The sequence below is a fragment of the Malus sylvestris genome, chromosome 17, assembly GCF_916048215.2.
Source record: "Malus sylvestris chromosome 17, drMalSylv7.2, whole genome shotgun sequence".
In the NCBI taxonomy this organism is placed as follows: domain Eukaryota; kingdom Viridiplantae; phylum Streptophyta; class Magnoliopsida; order Rosales; family Rosaceae; genus Malus; species Malus sylvestris.
In genome coordinates, this window is record NC_062276.1 from 3,800,823 (window position 1) to 3,820,090 (window position 19,268).

At 38.1% G+C, this 19,268-nt stretch overlaps 3 protein-coding genes across 4 annotated transcripts; 2 read left to right on the forward strand and 1 right to left on the reverse strand.

Moving 5' to 3' along the window:
- Positions 1–6,198: 6,198 nt before the first annotated feature.
- On the forward strand, positions 6,199–10,687 carry LOC126610338 (granule-bound starch synthase 2, chloroplastic/amyloplastic-like). Its single transcript, XM_050278387.1, has 8 exons — positions 6,199–6,992; positions 7,122–7,671; positions 7,745–7,809; positions 8,003–8,080; positions 8,161–8,271; positions 9,058–9,102; positions 9,208–9,381; positions 9,523–10,687. Exons 1-8 carry the CDS (start codon positions 6,636–6,638, stop codon positions 10,477–10,479), a joined length of 2,337 nt encoding a protein of 778 aa, XP_050134344.1. The 5' UTR covers positions 6,199–6,635; the 3' UTR covers positions 10,480–10,687.
- A 190-nt stretch (positions 10,688–10,877) lies between these two features.
- On the reverse strand, positions 10,878–14,059 carry LOC126610340 (defective in cullin neddylation protein AAR3-like). Of its 2 annotated transcripts, none has more exons than XM_050278389.1 (9): positions 13,772–14,059; positions 12,901–13,018; positions 12,687–12,738; positions 12,502–12,577; positions 12,309–12,391; positions 11,895–11,991; positions 11,685–11,730; positions 11,491–11,579; positions 10,878–11,379 (listed from the first exon to the last, which is right to left on the reverse strand). In XM_050278389.1, the coding sequence occupies exons 1-9, from the start codon at positions 13,827–13,829 to the stop codon at positions 11,039–11,041; spliced, it is 960 nt and encodes a 319-aa protein (XP_050134346.1). In that variant the 5' UTR covers positions 13,830–14,059; the 3' UTR covers positions 10,878–11,038. The 2 variants fall into 2 exon arrangements, with proteins under 2 accessions (XP_050134346.1, XP_050134345.1); XM_050278388.1 differs by having other exon boundaries at positions 12,901–13,030; positions 13,772–14,058.
- Positions 14,060–16,658: 2,599 nt separating this feature from the next.
- Positions 16,659–17,577, forward strand: LOC126611410 (E3 ubiquitin-protein ligase MPSR1-like). Its single transcript, XM_050279695.1, has one exon. It carries the CDS (start codon positions 16,820–16,822, stop codon positions 17,366–17,368), a length of 549 nt encoding a protein of 182 aa, XP_050135652.1. The 5' UTR covers positions 16,659–16,819; the 3' UTR covers positions 17,369–17,577.
- Positions 17,578–19,268: the final 1,691 nt, after the last annotated feature.

Below are 19,268 nucleotides of genomic sequence, written 5' to 3' on the forward strand. Positions count from 1 at the left end.
TACGACCATGAAGGCTCTCAAGCAACTACGCGGCTCCCAGACCTTTCATATCCATATGCAGTTTATCTCAACGACACCAGGCTGTCTTCCCCCGCCAAGGCCGCCGTCGCCAGTATGTAATTAAAAAGTTTAATGAATCCCTAATGGTACTCTAATTATTAATTAATTATATACTATACACATTTAATCGACTTAATTTTGTTTGTTGAATAATATGTTGTAGAATGGGACGGGAGATGTGCATGCTGATTGTGCGTGCATAATCCAAAGCCCTATTGCTTTGAGTGTTGCGATCCGACAGGCACTGCCCCGACCCCGACCCCGACGACCTCTGCTTTTGCAATATGATGCATAATCCAACTGCTCTCAGGACTCTGAAGAGTGAAGGATGCCTTTAACTTTTTGATTAATTAGTCAATAAATGGTGTTACTTCCGTCAAATAATCATCTGGATGAACTATATATATGTATTAATTTTTAGGGTAAAAAACTGTTTACTATCTTCATGTTTCGTGGTTTTCAACATTTAGTATATCAAGTTTTTTTCGTCTCAGAGTCATACCTAAAGTGTTAATTTTGAGACAGTCTCATACATCCGTTAGTCAAACCGTTAATTCTCCCGTTAATTGATGACGTGGCGCCTATGTGGACAATGATTAGGCGCCACGTGTCATTAAAGCGTCCACGTAGAAATTAAAAATTCAAAAAAAAAAAATTTGGTCTTCTTCTTCCTCCCCAACATTCCCTTGCTCCCTTATCCCTCCATTCTCTTCTTTGCATGAACCCACCAAATCCCGAGTTCCTTTCAAACCCTCGCCACGGAGTTCCCTCCCCTCACTCGGCGTGCCTACTTCGCAGCCACCATCTCTGCCATCGACGACATCTCATCCTCTGCTTCCAGATCCTGGACCCACCGCCACAACGGCGCTGTTGTAGTTCTTGGCCTTTTCTCTGCCCTCCTGTCTCTTTTCTTCCCTTCTTCTTCCTTTTTCATTTTGATTTTCCTTTTCCATTTCCATTTTCTTTCATCTCAAAAGAGACCCCAATTTTTTTGGGTTCACAAAAGAAACCCAATATTAGTTTATTTGATTTTTTTTTTCTTTTAACTTTATAGTTTTCTGGAAAATTGGGAGGATTTGGGTCTCCTCCACCTGGGTTCACAAAGAGAAGATCCATACTTGAAAATACCAAATTCTTGAACGGATTCCAACCAAAACCCTTTTGGATCAAAACCTAGTAGATTTGTACCTTTAGAATTTGAAAAATATAACCCCAAATTGTTGAACCGACTCTCCAAATCGCTCGAATAATCAAGGAGGAGTACCTGAATTCGCAAAGGTTAGAAGCAATAGCTTGGAATCTTCTCACTTCTGCTTTTCTGAATCTCTGGCTGTGCGAAGAAGGGAATGAAAAACAAAACAAAAAAAGAAAAACAAGAATCAGGGAGAAACCCACCAAACTTTCCAAATCGTCAGTCTGTCCCTCGCTCCCTCCCTTCTTCTCCTTCCATTCTTTCCTCTGCACGAACCCACCGAATCTCGAGTTCCTTCCAAACCCTTGTCGCCGAGTCCCTTCCCTTCACTCGGCTTGCCTACTTCGCAGCCACCATCTTCTCCATCGACGACCGACTTTTTTCCTAACCTTGTGGTTAAATGCTTCAGCATGCACACCCATGGTTAATGGCTTCGAAAGCTGGTACTGGATACGATGGTGAGGAGATCAGTCAACGATGGTGAATCAGAGCTGAGAGTTGAATCAAACGAGTCTGGTGGTTGCGGGATCTGGATTCTGTGGGGGTTTGGTGGGTTGGTGCATATATCCACACCTTGAGGAGTTGAATCAGAGCTAAGAGTTTGGTGGGTTGGTGCATATCTGGGTTCTCAGCTTCAGACTCGTTGTGGGATCTGGGACTCGTTTTGAGGAGAGAATGGAGGGATAAGGGAGGAAGGGAATGTCGAGGAGGAAGAAGAAGACCAAATTTTTTATTTTGAAATTTTGAAATTTTAATTTCCACGTGGACGCTTTAATGACACGTGGTGCTCAGTCATTGTCCACATGGGCGCCACGTCATCACTTAACAGGAGAATTAACAGTTTGACTAACGGATGTATGAGACTGTCACAAAATTAACACTTTAGGTATGACTTTGGGACGAAAAAAACTTGATGCACTAAATGTTGAAAACTACGAAACATGAGGGTAGTAAATAGTTTTTTACCCTAATTTTTAAATGGAAGTTTTCACTTAAGGACGAATTTTTACTTCTTTGGTTTGCATTTGTTGCAAAATTATGCAAAGTGTGTAAATGGGATTTTGCAATTGGTACTAGATAGGACCCTTTGGAGAAGATAGGTCTAGCCGATCCATTGCATGTAAGGCTGGTCACGGTTCAGCTTGGTTCGGTGTTAATTGATTATTTAACAGTAGATTACGACCGGTTCGATTCCAATTTGAACAAAACTGAGCAGATCAATGAACAAAACTGGATTTATCCAAGAATGCTTCGGCACAATTGGTTATGTTTGGTTTCTGCCATTTGATTTTTTGTTTAGAGATTTTAAGAATCTCAATACAGCCTTCAGTGGGAAAGGGTCTTTTGTACGGAACACAGACTGCAGACGCAGAGAGAGAGAGAGAGGGGGGGGGGGGGGGGGGGGGGTTGATACCAGAGAGTAGACCATGATGGCTTGACAACCAAAAGAGACTAGGGCAGTGGTTTGTTTTTTTTATGTCTGCAACTTAAAAGTTAGTTGGTTTGGCTGTGAGACTAATAATTTCTCTTTTTTTCAGAAACATGTACATTACATTATGGCATGCTTAAAAACTCTACCAATTGAACCAATTCTTTTCAACTTTCAAATTTGTTCATTATTCGAAAACAAAATGATTGACTAAAGCACTTTCAATTTTAAAAAGCAAAAAGGTATAAAGAAAGTGATTACAAAACAACTTGATTGATCAAAGATTGGAAAGTAAGTAGAAGACAGTTGTCTTCTAAATTTAAACAAATAGATAGAAGAAGTTGAGAGAGGATTTTGGGGATCATTCAATCACATTCATTCATCGTATATTATGCAGTCAATTTTTGTCAAGTACGGTTTATATTCAATTTTAAATAAAAAAATTTATAATGATTTTTAACCATACGATATACGATAAACGGATGTGATTGGAGGATCCATCTATTTTTGGGAAGAAGTTATCATTTCATGATTCAAAATACTAAAAAATTCCTTTGATGAAAACTTAATCCTGACATGTTAATCTTGTAAAATATTCCACAATTTCAATCATCAACCTCTTAGTTCTCGAGAAAGCTCTGCCTCCTAGGTCTATCTACCAAAACCAAAGGACACTACAACTTTTCACGGTGGCACAGTCAATGAGAAACATGTGGCAGCAGATTCGAAATAAAAGGAAAAACGTGAAATTCGTTTGTGTTCTTTCTTATTTCTTACAGATATAATTCAATCACCTAATGAGATTCTGGATTTCTATGTCTGGAGTTCGCAGATCGAGAAATGTAAACAGTTCAAGAGAAAAAAGATCCGAACCATTCAAGTTTTCGAATTTTGTAAAATGAAGTAATGGAATAGACCGTAGAAGTCGTATGATTAAAATTAAGCGATCCAAATTTTTTGGTCCGTAAATTTCGAACACAAATCTAAGGTGAATCTCAAATTTTCAATCACTACCACTGAGTCTGAGCTGGCGGTGAATGTGACGCATTAAGGTATATGCCTACATACACGTTTTCAATGATTTTGTGGAAAAATATACAACAGTTTTGGACTGCTTGGATAGGTCAGTTGATTTTGCATCGAGTTCGAGTCCTTCCTGCAGACAAACAGACAAACAGAAGGGGTGGGCTGGGGAGTGAGACCAGAGAGTAGACCGTGATGGGTTTGAAAATCAAAGAGGGTGGAATAGGGTGTTCTTTTATGCGTCTCAAACGTCGGAATTGGTTAGTGGAAATTCTACGAACACTACTTGGTTACTAGAAGTTCAGCGGCCACTCTTGTGAACGCAATGCTAAAAATGTTAAATTTACAAATTAAATGATGTATTGTCAATAGAAATATGCACGTTTATCAATATTTTAGGAATAAATCAATCATCAACTTTCATGTCCTTTATTTATAAAAATTCTGTCTACAAATTTAATTTCCTTAATATTACCCATCTTGTAATTACATTTAGACAAGTGTCAAAATAATTAAAATGATAAACGCAAATTAGAAACGAGTTTAAATATGATTAGGTATCAATACGAGTGGTTGGTGATCTTTCAGCAACCAATTAGTGTCCAAATTCTACCAATTGGACCAATTCATTTCAACTTTCAAGTTTGTTATCATTATTCTTAAACAAAGTGATTGACTAAAGCACTTTCAAGTTTAAGCAAAAGGTTTAAAGAAAGTGATTACCAAACAACTTGATTGATCAAGATTGGAAAATAAGTAGAAGAAAGTTTCCTAGTTGTAATCATTTCATGATTCAAAAAACTAGCAAATTCCGTTGATTAAAACTTTATCCTAACATGTTAATTTTGTAAGAGAAATGCTAAAGAGACTCTTAAAAGTGGAATTCTCTATGAACTCATTTTTTATATAATATTTCACAACATTAACACGAAAATTAACGTTAAAATATAAAATGATAAATAGTTTATAAAGAGTTTCATTTTGAAAGAATATTCTATAACGTTTCTTATTTTGTAAACTATTCCACAATTTCAATCATCAACCCTTCAATTCTCGAGAATTCTAAAGAAATGCTTGTGAGATGGCAAATATTATACAAAGATTACCAACACCAACCTTTTAATTTCAAGAATTCTCCAGAAAGCTCTACCTCAATTCTATCAAAACCAAGATACTTCCACATAATTCTCGAGAAAGCTCTACCTCAATTCTTCAAAGATTACCAACACCACCCTTTTAATTTCAAGAATTCTCAAGAAAGCTCCACATCAATTCTATCAAAACCAAGATGCTTCCACATAATTCTCGAGAAATCTTTACCTCAATTCTATCATTCTATCAAAACCAAGATGCTTCCACATAATTCTCAAGAAAGCTCTACCTCAATTCTCGAGATGGTAAATAGTGTACTTTCTTATTTCTCGGACTTCAATCACGTACGAGGATCCTTTTCGGATTCTTTTTATGAGGATTTCAAGAATTCTTAAATTATGTTCGTTTATCGTACATCGTACGGTTAGAAATAATTTTAAATAATTTGATTTAAAATTAAATATGAATAGCATCTAACGAAAATTAACCAAACAATATACGATGAACGAACACGATTTGAGAATTCGTATGATGCTCAGAAAGGGGATCCGATTCCGAATAGGATCCTTATTCTTCAATCACGATCTCTGAGTCTGAGCTGGTGGTAACTATAGCTCATTAAGCCATATGCCTACTTGCACGTTTTTAATAATGTTGTTGAAAAATATGACCTGTAGTTTTGGACTGATGCATTTGGATGGATCAATTAATTTTAAGCACTGCTTTCGATAAGTTCGAATCTTTCCTTCGGATGATGATTGCATTTAAAAACATATATTCACATTCACATAATTATATTTAACAAGAGGTGGTTGTATTCAATGTGTGACTATTATAGCTAATTCTATTCATGTCAATTTCTTTGTATTTTTTTTTATTTCTCCTCCTTTCTAAACTAATATAATTTTAAGAAGAATATCGCTTTGTTGAACAATATAATAAGTGAGGCAATTTTTATTTTTTAAAATTTTATATCAAAAAAAATATAGAATAACAATAAACAGAAATGTGCAAATAGAAATTCATTTTAGTGCCGTGCAATTTATATAAGGAGTGTGATATCCACACACCTCTTTTTATTTCTCATACATTTTTTTAATTTTCGGCCGTCGGATCGTATAAATTGAAGAAAATTAAAGGACAAAAATTAACAAAAAATGCGTTAAAAGTAAAAAAGAATGTGTGAAAAGTAAAAATGATGTGTGATTAACACATCCTTTACATAAAACAACGAGTTATGACTAAACTAAACAACAATCTTTTCTTTTTTTTTATCAAAACTGAACGATAATTTAATTTAATAATATAATGTTATGTGTGATTTTTTTTTTTTTTTTTTGACATTGTCACCAAATCTATAAACGTCGTTAAATACTCCTTTTTCACTTCACGAGGGTGCCAAGGAAGCCCAGGCCCACCACAGATGCCGAGTTTCTGGCAGAAGAATCACAGTTGAGCAAGGACTCTGTTTGTGGTCAGTAGACACTATCATCCTCATTTCTTCCCCAATTTCCATCAGCAAATTTGAGCCTCATCAACCCTTCCATGATTTCCCCTTCTTCAGTGGGACCCATCTCAACGACCCTCCTCCCCGATTGTTCTGTTGCTTTTTCTATCCCCGTCTATGGTTTCTCTTTCTCCCGTTTCAGTTTCTCCTCCGATTCGTCATCATTGTTCAATCCGGCTTCGTTTTCCCACAATTTCCTCGATCGGGTTTGTTTCTGATTGAATTTCCTCAACTGGGTTTGCTTTATTTTCAGCGGAATCGCCTCAGTGTGTTGTATCCGGTCTATGACCTCCTGCTAGCTCTCTGAGGCATTTCGTCGAACACCTTGTCTAATGGCTTCCATTGGGTCTCTGCCTTGTATAATAGAGACCAAGACTGACAGCTCTGTGCTTGTTCATAGCATTATTAATCGCCGGCTCAGATTCCCATTCTTGACGAATCGTCCAAGAAGCTCCATTGAAGTTAGTGGGATCAATGCTTCTGCAGGTGGGTCTTCAGAAGCTGTGGGAATGTGCAGAGGACAGAATGATTGGTGCTCAAGAGGGAATCTTTGGAGGATTAAGCCGCTTCATGCGATTGGAAAGAGCTCCGCGCAAGGTGAGGACGGCGGCGAGCCGGAGGATCCCCTTCAGGCCACCATTGAAAAGAGCAAGAAGGTTCTTGCTACGCAAAGAGAACTGCTTCAACAGGTAATTTCAGAAATTACTCTCTTTTGTAATGAAAGTAAATAATTTTAGGCCAAAAGATTGCATCTTTTGTGCTTTTTTTAGTAGTTTGGGATAGTTCAAAATTTGGAATAAGCAAGTTTGGGTTTGCAGATTGCTGAAAGAAGGAAATTGTTATCTTCTATACAAAGTGGTGATATAAGCCAAGAAGAAGAGGAAGCTTCTTTTGAACAGGGGAACGAATCGTTTTCGAATGCAAAAAGTTCTTCAAGTAGTGGTGATGATACGGTTGAAGACCAAATTGGCAGCATTGCTTCGAGCGGCTATGAGCATTCAACTGAAGAAAAGGAGTTCGAAACTGTGCCTTCTGCTCTTAGTAGAGGGCTTGATGAAATAGAAAAGGATCATGGAGACGCTTTACCTTTTAATAAGTCTCCCATTGAGCTAGAGTCCAGTAAGCATGTGAGTACGGATAGTTCCAAGACAGAGTGGTCTGATGGTTTGCCATCTTTTCTTACAAACCTTGAGTCGTCAACGCTAAAAGATGAGGAGCTTGTTGATCTGAAAGAACCAAGTGTAGAGGAGGTCCATGAGGGGGCAGCTGGTTTTACCAGTGAAGACGTAAAGCCGCCTCCTTTGGCGGGGCCTAATGTCATGAATGTCATATTAGTAGCTGTAGAATGCGCTCCATGGTCGAAAACAGGTAATGTTACGTAAGACCAGATTGTGAGATGGCAATGTCCTTGATAGAGACTGAAAATGACGAATTCTTTTAGGTGGGCTTGGAGATGTTGCTGGGGCTTTGCCAAAGGCATTGGCTCGGCGTGGACACAGGGTCATGGTAATGCATCTCTCTTTTGTAATATGTAACTTATTTCCCAAATTTCCCTGCTCTGTAGTTTCATGGAAAATGAGCTGGGAATATAATGAGTTAGGCATGGGGATGAAGTAAACTGACATTTCCAGCACCTTGCATTTGATTTATTATTGTATGGCTGTTAAACCCAGAGTCTCTCTCTCTCTCTCTCTCTCAGGTTGTGGCACCTCTCTATGGTGATTATGCGGAACCCCAACATTCAGGAGTTCGGAAAGTATATAAAGTTGCTGGCCAGGTGGGCAGCATCTGCAGCATTTGACTGTAAATTAGATACATTTTAACTACTCTTCGTCTAACAAATAATTTACTTTGCAGGATATGGAGGTAGCATATTTCCAAGCCTATATTGATGGTGTAGATTTTGTCTTCATTGAATCTGCTGTGTTCCGTCACATGGAGAATAATATATATGCAGGAAAGCGTGAGGTAAGATATTTGTTCTCATTTTAGCTTCAATTACTTCTCAAGAAGGATAAACAATGTTCGTCTTATTTAGATTAATATTAGATTACTTTTGCCATGCTAATGCGGCAGAATTATCATTAGAGACTTGTGTTGAAGAACCACTACCACTTAAAAGAATGACTCTGACTTATTGACACCTCTTTCTTCTAAAAACTCTTAACATCTATGTCATTTGTACTCCTCGTTAAAGAAGATTGGTTGGCTGATTGTTTACTACTGTATCAGGATTTAAATGTGTAAGGTTTGTGCAGATGGTACTCGGATGGGCTTAGTTTCTTAAGCAAAAAACAAAGTTTAGGCGGGGTTTGGGATTTTAAATTAGACCTCATGTAGCCTTGTGCAGCTCAAGATTTATTCCTTAAAGTATATTTTTTCATGAATCGGTTAGAATTGATTAGGACTTGCTCAGACATACTCTAATCTTAACCTTTTGTGATTAGAAATGAGAAGGTAAACTAAAAGTAGATAACTCTGTGCGTGAACATTTACAAGATAGGCTGCAGCGGCTGCACAGATAACCAAATAAATAAATTAAGTCTCTATAATCAAATAAATAAATTGAGCCTAAGCTTGGCTGGCTTCTCAACCTTGATGGTGATCCTGTTTCGATTCTTGCTGATTACAGTGTTGATTTGGGGCATCGTCAGTTTAAATAAGATTATAAATTCCTTTTTGCAATATGGACCGCTGTTATTTGCCTGCCATTTTATGCAAATTGAGTTACTTTTCTTTGGATTTATGGTGCAGGATATTTTAAAACGCATGGTGTTATTTTGCAAGGCAGCAGTTGACGTACACCAGCTCACCCCTTTGTGTAGACTCTGTACAGTCAAATTAGCAAATGCTATTTTCCATTTTATCTGTTAAGACATAACAAAACAAAAAAACTGGTTGCAGGTCCCTTGGCTTGTCCCCTGTGGTGGTGCTTGTTATGGTGATGGAAACTTGGCTTTCATTGCAAATGATTGGCATACTGCATTGTTGCCGGTGTATTTGAAGGCATATTATCGAGACAATGGCTTAATGATATATACGAGGTCCATCCTTGTAATCCATAACATAGCTCACCAGGTTAGTTCCTTTGATAAAAGTTCATTTAACTGAAACTTATTTTCAAGTCATTTTATTGTCTAATGGAAACACAAGCTAAATTTGCATCATAGGTCGTTAGACAGTTAGCTATGAACTAAGCTCCTAGTGTATTTTATCCAGGGTCGGGGGCCAGTAGCTGATTTCTCCTTCGTTGATCTTCCTGGACACTACCTGGACCTTTTCAAATTGTATGACCCTATTGGAGGTGAGCACTTCAATATCTTTGCAGCTGGTCTAAAGACAGCAGACCGTGTGGTTACTGTAAGTCATGGATATTCGCGGGAGCTTAAAACTGTTGAAGGTGGTTGGGGATTACACGGGATCATAAATGAGAATGACTGGAAATTCAGAGGCATTGTTAATGGAATTGACACGAAAGACTGGAACCCGCAGCATGATGCTTTCTTGAAATCAGATGGTTACACGAACTACTCCCTGGAGACACTTAAGACTGGCAAGGCTCAGTGTAAGGCGGCATTACAGAAGGAGCTGGGTTTACCACTCCGTGAGGATGTCCCAGTAATTGGTTTCATTGGGAGGCTGGATCACCAGAAGGGTGTCGATCTCATAGCAGAGGCAATTCCGTGGATGATGGGTCAGGATGTGCAACTAGTCATGTTAGGCTCTGGGAGACCTGACCTGGAAGAGATGCTCAGGGCATTCGAACACCAACACCGAGACAAGGTCAGGGGATGGGTTGGGTTTTCTGTACAAACAGCTCACAGGATAACTGCTGGTGCAGACATTTTGCTCATGCCGTCAAGATTTGAGCCGTGTGGACTGAACCAACTATACGCTATGAACTATGGGACAGTTCCAGTTGTTCATGCAGTTGGTGGACTGAGAGATACCGTGCATCCTTTCAATCCGTACGAGGAGTCGGGACTTGGATGGACATTTGACAGCGCTGAGGTCGGTGAGCTAATCCATGCATTAGGGAACTGCTTATATACTTATCGAGAGTACAAGCAGAGCTGGGAAGGAATCCAGAGACGAGGGATGATGCAAGACCTGAGTTGGGACCATGCTGCTCAGAATTATGAGGAGGTTCTTGTGGCTGCAAAGTACCAATGGTGAGCTATTGCTGCTTGGTGGCCTACAATTCTGACCTTTTGCAAGCTCCGTCCAACCACATCAATCCGCCGAAGTTCTGTTAAGGAAAATAACTACGGCCGTTGTTACCATGTAAATTTTGTTCAGACTCTTCTTTTTTCCGATCAATCACACGGTTGCTCTTTGTACTAAGTCCGGCATGCAAAAGTGAAAGAATGATGGTTGTTTCTCACTCTTGTTTTTAATCAGTATTGCTTCTTATTGCTATTGGAAGCCATATTCTAATCTGATTTAAATTACAAGAAAACGTTTCGAACTTGGGGGTAGATGGGAGCACATTGTTTTAGTCAACTTCGTTACGCGTATGTTTACAGAAACGTCACCTTATGTCGCAACATCCATTAAGACTCGGACACACCAGGAATACAAACTAAATTTATTAGTTTATCAATCCGAATAGAAGACTATTATTAACACTAAGCGAACAAATTGATAAGATAGACCAACTCTAATTTGTGTTCCAAAGCATCCAAATATATCAAACCGCATCTCCTCGTAAAAGACACATTCGATGTTTGCTACTCTACGAAAATGAAACTCCCCTCTCCCGATCAAACTGCAGACAGGAACGTGTAGAAAGCAGTCCTGCAAAGCCCTTCAACAGGCAACCTTCAACTGCGCATGGAGATTTTGAAGAATTCAGTGGACTGCTATGTCTTACGGTTTCCATGGAATCATCCACAGTATTTCCTGATGTAGTATCGTCCCAGTTTGCTGGTATGCATGACATCGCACGACTTTTTTTAGTGCTTAATGCAGGATTCCAGTCTGTACAGTGTGGGAACAGGGTGGGTGAGGATACCATTTCATCGATCTGCATGTCCCCAGGTAACTTTCTCTTCAAACCGGGTACAATCTTCAATCCTGCATCACAATATTATTAGGACGAAGGCTTGGGATGTTCCACCAAATACAAGTCTGGCATTAGCTAAGGTAGTGAAAAATGGGTCTGAGCTTGGAAGTATAGTGACGTACCAGGAAGAGGGTCATCATATGTACATGACCAGGATTCTGAATCACCGCAGTTACAGTTGAAGCTAGAGTTATCGCTCGATCCCAAAACCCTGCAAGACAAAAAGTCTGTTCAAGTATACATTTACGTAGACCTATCATTATGAATATTTAGACTCACATTATGAGCTATTATTACAAGGGTACAGAGATCAAACCTGTACATATGTTCAACGAAGTCATCTATTAAAACAGGCCAAGCTCCTGCAAAAATGATTTAAAGCAATGATCATTCAGATAGGAGTCTCATATCTGATGGACTCAAAGGGCAATTTGAATTTATTTATAGTTATTCATGTAATTTGTTGACAATCTAACGTGCTTAGATAGAAGGGAGTACGCATAAGTGTAAGACTGATGATATATACCTTCAGGATCATACCCTTCCAGATTTTCGTGCACACAGCGGCTAAAAGCTAAAACTTGCCGCCAAGTATCTTCAGAGATGTTATGCCGCTGATTTTTCTAAGAGGAATACCAAAGATTAGTTGCCTTGTAATACAAAAACACTTTATGCACATGAACCCAAAAAACATTATGTTCTTATATTTCAAATAATTTTGCATTTAACATGCAGAATTCTTGGTTCTAGCCACTACACTGTTGACAATTTGGCTTCGGTCTGTATATAACTTTATATCTCAACCAACTACATGACATAGAACCATGAATTCTTGGTTCTAGAACTTCTAACCATGGTCACCATTAGCAAGACAATCATTGCTATATCTACAAAACGTAGTAGCAAGCATTGAGTTACAGAAACTTTAGAATGTTTGTACCTCAATAAAATCACACCATTGATTCAGCAACCGAAACCTCCCAGCTAGGATGAATCTCCATGCAGTCACTGCCTTATTTACAGCTGCAAATAATTCAAGAAAACAAGAAAGGCAAAGTAGGGTGTTCATATTGCAGGGAATGAACAAATACGTTTAAGAACCATCGAGGGTTGAAGAGAATATGATAACTTACTGATATTCTTCTGACCATTTTCACGGCACATGAAGAAAACAAAGTCGTAGAAACGTGAGTATTCAGAAAAGTCTGCCTGCAGAGGGAGGTTTTTCTTTTGTCAGGAACTCATTGAGTCATGTAAACTAACCTCACACATCAATTAACAAGAATCTACTTTAAAGACTTCGATAAATAAATTTTACCATCAAATCCAGACGCAACATTAGCTTGAGAACTTCATCAAAAATTGATATCCTGTCAAAGCGAACAGTTTACTATTCAATCAACTGATAAAGAAAAGGGGAAACAAAATGCTCGAAGGCTAAAATAAAAGCATGATGCAGGATGACCTCGTCCTAAGGGCTCTCCAAATCATGTTTTGTCTCTTAACTCTAGCTTCTATATAAAGATATATACCTAGCGTGTAGTTTTGAATCCACCAGATGCAAGAGCTGAGTTAACGCCTCCCTTGAATATTTAGCCATATGTGTCTCATCATTTTCTCTGTAACCTTCCGCATGACCATATCCATTTCCTGTCCTGATATCTGCAATTTAACAGTCAGCAGTCCTACTCGAGACTCATCAATTATCTAAACTGAAATTTACATAATGACTGGTTATACTTATACACAGAACTGGAGACTAAAACTACTCAAATTGAAAACAGAAATTTCCGAAAATACCTAACGAAAAGAAAGCTATTCTTCCCGCATACAGGTAGAATTTTTTAGTAAGTATAGCCAAGTAAAAACTAAATGAAACCAGAAATGCATTTGCTTTATTTCCTTAGTTAATAATAACCGAAAACATTTTTTATAATTCACAGCCAAATGCAGTTAGCTAGCACAAAAGGGTAACCTTTCGAGCAATGAAACTGATAATCGATCAAAGACCCGAAGACAAAGGCAGCAAGAAATATACAGCCCTTGCACCATATCTATCACAAAGCTGCAGTATTTCACACAATTGAACCTCAAACAAGTAAATTCACGTGTTAAATCAGCTCAATGCATGTGTCCTCCACACTTTCTCGGCAACCAAACAGAAAATAATTAACAACCCAACTTCAGTAAGGAAAACACCGCAAAGGTAACGTATTTATTTTCAAACTTCTCGCACCAAGTTGAAAACTTTCAGAAACCCATTAGAAAGAAGTTAAAGGTTCAATAAATGAACAACCATGATGGAAAGAATTAAAGCTAAATACGAATTGGGAGAATTTAATCAGTGAAACAACAATCAAATAAATTAGGAAAAAAAAAAAAAGGGTGGAGCACAATAATTACCGCAGAATCGGCGATAAATCTCAAAGATGTCGAAACGAGTGGACCCGGACGGATCCATACAGCTCCGGGGAGTTTAGAGTTTCCACGAAGAAGGAGGTGGTTGGCCTCTGGTCTCCAACACGACGCCAATTATCAGCTACCGACGCCCTTTCTCTTTCTCTCTCTCTGGTTTTTCTCTCCTATTTGAGTTGGGTATGTTGATGTGTAAGTTTGAGCGACAGAGAGAGAGAGAATGAGAGGAGAGAGAGAGGATGTTGTGAACCGGATCTGCCAGTCTCAGCCCAGAGTGTTGGGCGGGCTTTATATTGGTGGGCATCGGAAATTCGGTTGGCTCAATCCGAAAGCTAGAAAAAAAATAAGCTAATACAAGAGTGCAGAGTCGAAAAAGGAGTGCGAAAATTCGGTTGGCGTATCCAAGTTGGTTATAACAGCGTATTTTTCTTTTTGCATTTAAGTTTAAACTCTCTTTTTCTAAAATTTAGATTTTGTATTTAAGTTTAAATTCACTTTTCTAAAATTTAGATTAAAGTAAGGGAAATTTTATTTGAACCTACGTAACTTATATCTAGACCCAGTTTACTCACTACACCCATATTATTTTTAATTAAACTATCAATATATTTTTAAACCCAAATTTATTACCTAAACTACCCTCACAAACTCAATTCAATATGTAAATTTATCTTTACACCCATGATATTAACTTACTGAATTTGGGTTCTTTCCGAGTTTTCTGATTGCGGTGACGACGAAGTCTCCCTCTCTCCTCTCACTTTCTCCTCTTCATTTAATATTGGAGCTTCGTCATCTCTTAGAATATGCTCCCCTGAGCTTACAAGAATGGAGTAAGCAAAGGAAATCTCATATGCTCCTTTCTTTTTCGTGGAGCATGATGCAGCAACAAATATTGATCATGTAACAAATAAAAGAGTAGGTTGAGATTTGCACCTGAAGAACCAAAAAATGAGTGTTTCTTTGATAGCGATGGCCTTCAATTTTCACGAAGATCAGACAAAAGATAGTCCCTACTCGTGGGATAAGAGAAAGGATTTATGCATAAGCGTCATTACCAGCTATTATCCTATGATTCTGTGCACCCAGCAAGGTAAATATTTTCTTCTGCTTTCCTTTCATTTGTTGCAATTTTCACCATGAATCTTTCTTGTTTTTTGGTTGTATCATGGTAAGAGATTGATTATTGGGTTTTGGGTTCGTTGATACAATTTTGTTTTATTGTTAAATTCATTTTGTACTTTATGGTAATAATGCAATAGGGTCAAAAAGACACTTCTCATTTAAAATTTAAGCTGGGTGTAGAAAGAGGTTGCATGGGTTCAAATAAAATTTCCCTTAAAGTAATTAGAATATGACTTGAATTAAAAGTGCTTAAAGAGTGATTTCTTCTGCACCCTAATCAGAAAACATTTTTATCTTTAATTGTAAACAATCCGACAAGTATTTTTTAAACAAAGTATTGAATAATTAAACTAACTTCATCTTATGAGAAGAGGAATTCGAATCTAGGTGTAAAGTGGACACCACAGCTGTAGAAGATTTGGTCTAACAATGCGAGTTTTAATTGCTAATAATTAGCTTATTAACGCCTTTATTTTTTAGATATTTTTAGTTATCTTGAATTTCAATTCAAGTATAATTTTTGGAATGTTAGGGTATGTCGGTAACATTTTACAAAACGATTTTTTAACTGTTTTGTAAAACGAATGACAAATAGGATTTGAGAATGCGTATGGTATTTTAGTTCGAAAATGATTTCGTAAAACAAAAACATTGAAAACGCATCTGGTATCAAATGTCAATATATATTATAAAGAAATTTATGTTTGGTAGTAATAGTTGCCCTGGTGGTAAGAATGGTGTTGTTGAGACGAGAGTGGTGTTGATACAAATGATGGTTGGAATAGGGTAGTAGTAGTGAGAATAAAGGTATTAGCAGTGGAGGAATACAAGTGGTGGCAATAGCAAGGTAGAGGGCAATGGGGAAGTGAATGATGGTGGTCATGGCAATGGTGGTGGTTGCGACGGTGGTAGAGGATGGTTGTGTGTAACAATGGTGATGAATGATGGTGTGAAATGGTGGTTGGGAGGTAGGGATGATAGCGGCGGAGATGGTGGAGGTGGTGGTGGCTATAGTGAGAGTAATGGGTTGGAGAATGTGGTGACACTATGATGATGGTGGTGGTGGTGGTAGTGATGGTGGTAATGGTGGCAGTGGTGGTGGCCACAACAATGAGATGGTGGAGGTAGTAATGACCATGGTGGTGGTGGTGTTATGGCGATGCATAACATGGTGGTGGTGATGGTGGCATGAAGGTACAAGTTTTGGTGGTCATGTTAAGATGTACAGTGGCGGTAATGTAGGTTGTGGCATCGTTGAGACAATGGAGGTGGTGGTAGCCCTGGTGGCAATGTTGATGATGGTTGAAGATATCATAGTGGCAACAATGGTGGTGGGAGGTGGTAGTATAAAAAATTATGGCCACGGTGAAGGTGATGGTGAGATGGTGGAGAATGTGGTGGTAGTGATAATAATGACCATAGTGGTTGCATATACATGATTTTATTTTATATTAACTTTGTTTTATAATATATATTTTATTTTTTATTATTTTGAAAACTGCTTTTGAAAAACAAAGGAAACAACAATTTGATGTTCTACAGAACTTAGACTAAATATTTTTTCTCTGCGTTTTTCGTTTTCTACCATATTTTCACAAAATAGTCTACCAAACGTCTTTTTTACCCGTTTTGATATCTGAAAAATGAAAAATAGTTTTGCAAAACATTAGCTAACGGACCCTTAGCTTCTTTCCTTATATATTTTGAAAAATGGATTTTGATGTTGGGAAATTGTAACCTTATAGTTAACATGACCAAACTAAACTATTTTCTCTAGGTGGGAAGCTTGCCTTATTTCTTCAAAGAATTAACTTTAATTGGTACCGCACCCTTTATATTGGCCTAAATCTAACTCCCTACTCGGTCTTTTCGCTCTCTTTAATTCTCAAAGCTTCAAAGACGACAAAAGCAATGTCTTCCCAATCGCAACCCACCGGCCCTTCCACCAACCCACCACCGAACACTGCTACTCAACCGACAGCGTCCTCCACACTACACGCACACAACGTTGACTCCGACAATACGTCCGTTGTACTAGCCCTACCAGCTACCCCAGCGATGGCAGAACAAGGAGGACCACCCCAACCCAACAGTTTCCTCCACTCTTATTTTTATCCAAATCCCCCGCCCGCCGCTGCCTTGGCGGCTGTGGCGAGCCTGTCTTTGGTGACGGCCTTGGCTGGGGCGACCCAGGCGTCGATAGAGGCCTTGCCGAAGGTCACTGTGACGGAGGAAACGTCGGCGGAGTGCTGTATCTGCCTGAAGAAGTTGGAGGTCGGGGAGGAAGCCAAGGAGATGCCATGTAACCATAGGTTTCATCCGCTTTGCATTGATAGCTGGCTCGAGAGGCGTCCTTCCTGCCCGCTTTGCCGGTTTTCGATGCCTACGAGGGCGGAGGCGGCCGCACAAGGGCGAGGACATCAGACCAACAGGTGGGATTCGATTGAAATGGTTGATTAGGGTTCAGTGAGTGCTAGAGACTCATGGAATAATAATAGTATACATATTGTCGTGTTACTTTTTTTTTTAAATGTTGTGTTACTTAATTACTTTAAATTAGGTATTAGATAATGTTTGTCTTATATATATATATATATATGAGTAAGACTATATGACACTAGTATTTTTCTTCTTCTGGTACGAATACATATTCATAATAATTTTTTAAATGATTTGATTGTTTATATTTTCATTCATGACTATTATTCAAAATGTTAAAAAAAATCAAAACTATTAAAGACATCAGACTATAATGAAAAATAAATAAATTAATACGTTTCTTTAAAGAAATACCATTATTACTACTATTTAATCCAGTGATTAAATAATTACGAATTATTCAATGGTTGGAACATATTGAACATTATATCATTCTCATCCTTTTTTTGTGGTGGCCCGTGCCAACTAACTACGAAAACACCAGAAGCATGAATATTATCATTTTCTCATACTCTTTAATTTTTTTTTTTTCACTTTACACCTTACTTTTTAGAAGGCTGTACCTAAATGACAACATGAATGACTTTCTGTCATTATAAAGCACTGTATTACATAAATCTTTTGTGAGACGATTGGGACATTATGATACATAATCTTTCAAAGTAAAGACGTAAGTGTGGGAGGCCTCAACTTTCTCCGAAATTACATCTCCAATTCATGGTATTTTCTAAGTCACTGGCCTTTTTTTCAGCCAAAATAGTATCTCATGTTAGCATAACTCTTCATTTTAGTTTTTCGAGATTTAAAATCAATAAAAGTAGTTTTTAAGATTGTCCACTGTCAATCATTTTGATCATTATGTGGAAAGTGGAAAGTCTCTGTTAAATTGAAGAAACCACTAGTTCAAGTGGAGGATTTGATTTGACAAAAGTACCCTCAATTTTAACGGAGAGTTTTCAGGAATGATTATATAATTGGTAGTGGACAATTTCAAGAATCACTTCTATCTATCGATTTCAAATTTCATGGACCAAACTGAGGAATACCAATCTTGAAAACCATTTTAGCTAAAAAGCCGGCCAGCAAAATAAACCAAACCTTAAGTTTTAGCACAAACCAAGATGACGATTTAAATAGCAGGTTTAAGCTAATTCAGGGCGTTACTTCGGATGCCGTATTCTCTGCGGATGATAATGCAATAATCGCTTGTACCACATTGGCTTTCACTTTCGCAGTCTGGCAATCTGCGTCCAACCCTGCGCTCAGGTTTGTTCCTCGAATGCATTGGCTTGATAAGGAGGTTAGACCTTTTGCTTTTATGGGTGCCTCATATTCTAGCTGAGCTTAGAAAACTCTTAAGTTTGGGGGGACGGTGCTCAGTTTTGCGGGGTTCAATTGCTTATGTGCTAGTTTCTTAGGTTTTCGGTTTTTTGAGCTCGTGCAGAAACTATGAAGATATCGCTAAGTCATTGCTTGTTGCTAACGCCACATGTGAAAGTTTTTGCATTTCGATATGTCAGCATATTGCATTGTCGACGAACTTTGCATTCACCAGTAGCTTAGTTAGTTATTGATGGAGGCTCTTGTTGAAACTTTTGTCACCTTTTCCTTGTTTGGAAACATATTCACAAACAAAAAATTTAAGCACCTTTGCCTGTGAAGAAAATCAAAGAGAAGTTAATTAATTTTTTCTCGATTCAACAAACAGGAGCTGCTATCCACCCCACCTTAACAAATACTACCGAAAACTGACAACTCAAGCTGTTAAAATTTCCCAATCTTTGGACATGTTTTGTTGTGATTGCCGCCCTTAAAGGGTTTTCCCACTCTTCCTACACCACATACAGGCCACAGATGAAGAAAGAATGGGTGAAAAAAGGAAAAGAAAAAAAAAACTAAATAGAAGAGCCCTGAAAATATA

Coding starts and splice junctions, on each gene's coding strand:
- LOC126610338 (XM_050278387.1), top strand. CDS start 6,636: ATGGCTTCCATTGGGTCTCTGCCTTGTATAATAGAGACCAAGACTGAC. Junction 6,993..7,121: donor AAAGAGAACTGCTTCAACAG/GTAATTTCAGAA, acceptor TTGGGTTTGCAG/ATTGCTGAAAGAAGGAAATT. Junction 9,382..9,522: donor TCCATAACATAGCTCACCAG/GTTAGTTCCTTT, acceptor TATTTTATCCAG/GGTCGGGGGCCAGTAGCTGA.
- LOC126610340 (XM_050278388.1), bottom strand. CDS start 13,829: ATGGATCCGTCCGGGTCCACTCGTTTCGACATCTTTGAGATTTATCGC. Junction 13,031..13,771: donor GATTTATCGCCGATTCTGCG/GTAATTATTGTG, acceptor GTTAAATTGCAG/ATATCAGGACAGGAAATGGA. Junction 11,380..11,490: donor ATATGATGACCCTCTTCCTG/GTACGTCACTAT, acceptor ATTGTGATGCAG/GATTGAAGATTGTACCCGGT.
- LOC126611410 (XM_050279695.1), top strand. CDS start 16,820: ATGTCTTCCCAATCGCAACCCACCGGCCCTTCCACCAACCCACCACCG.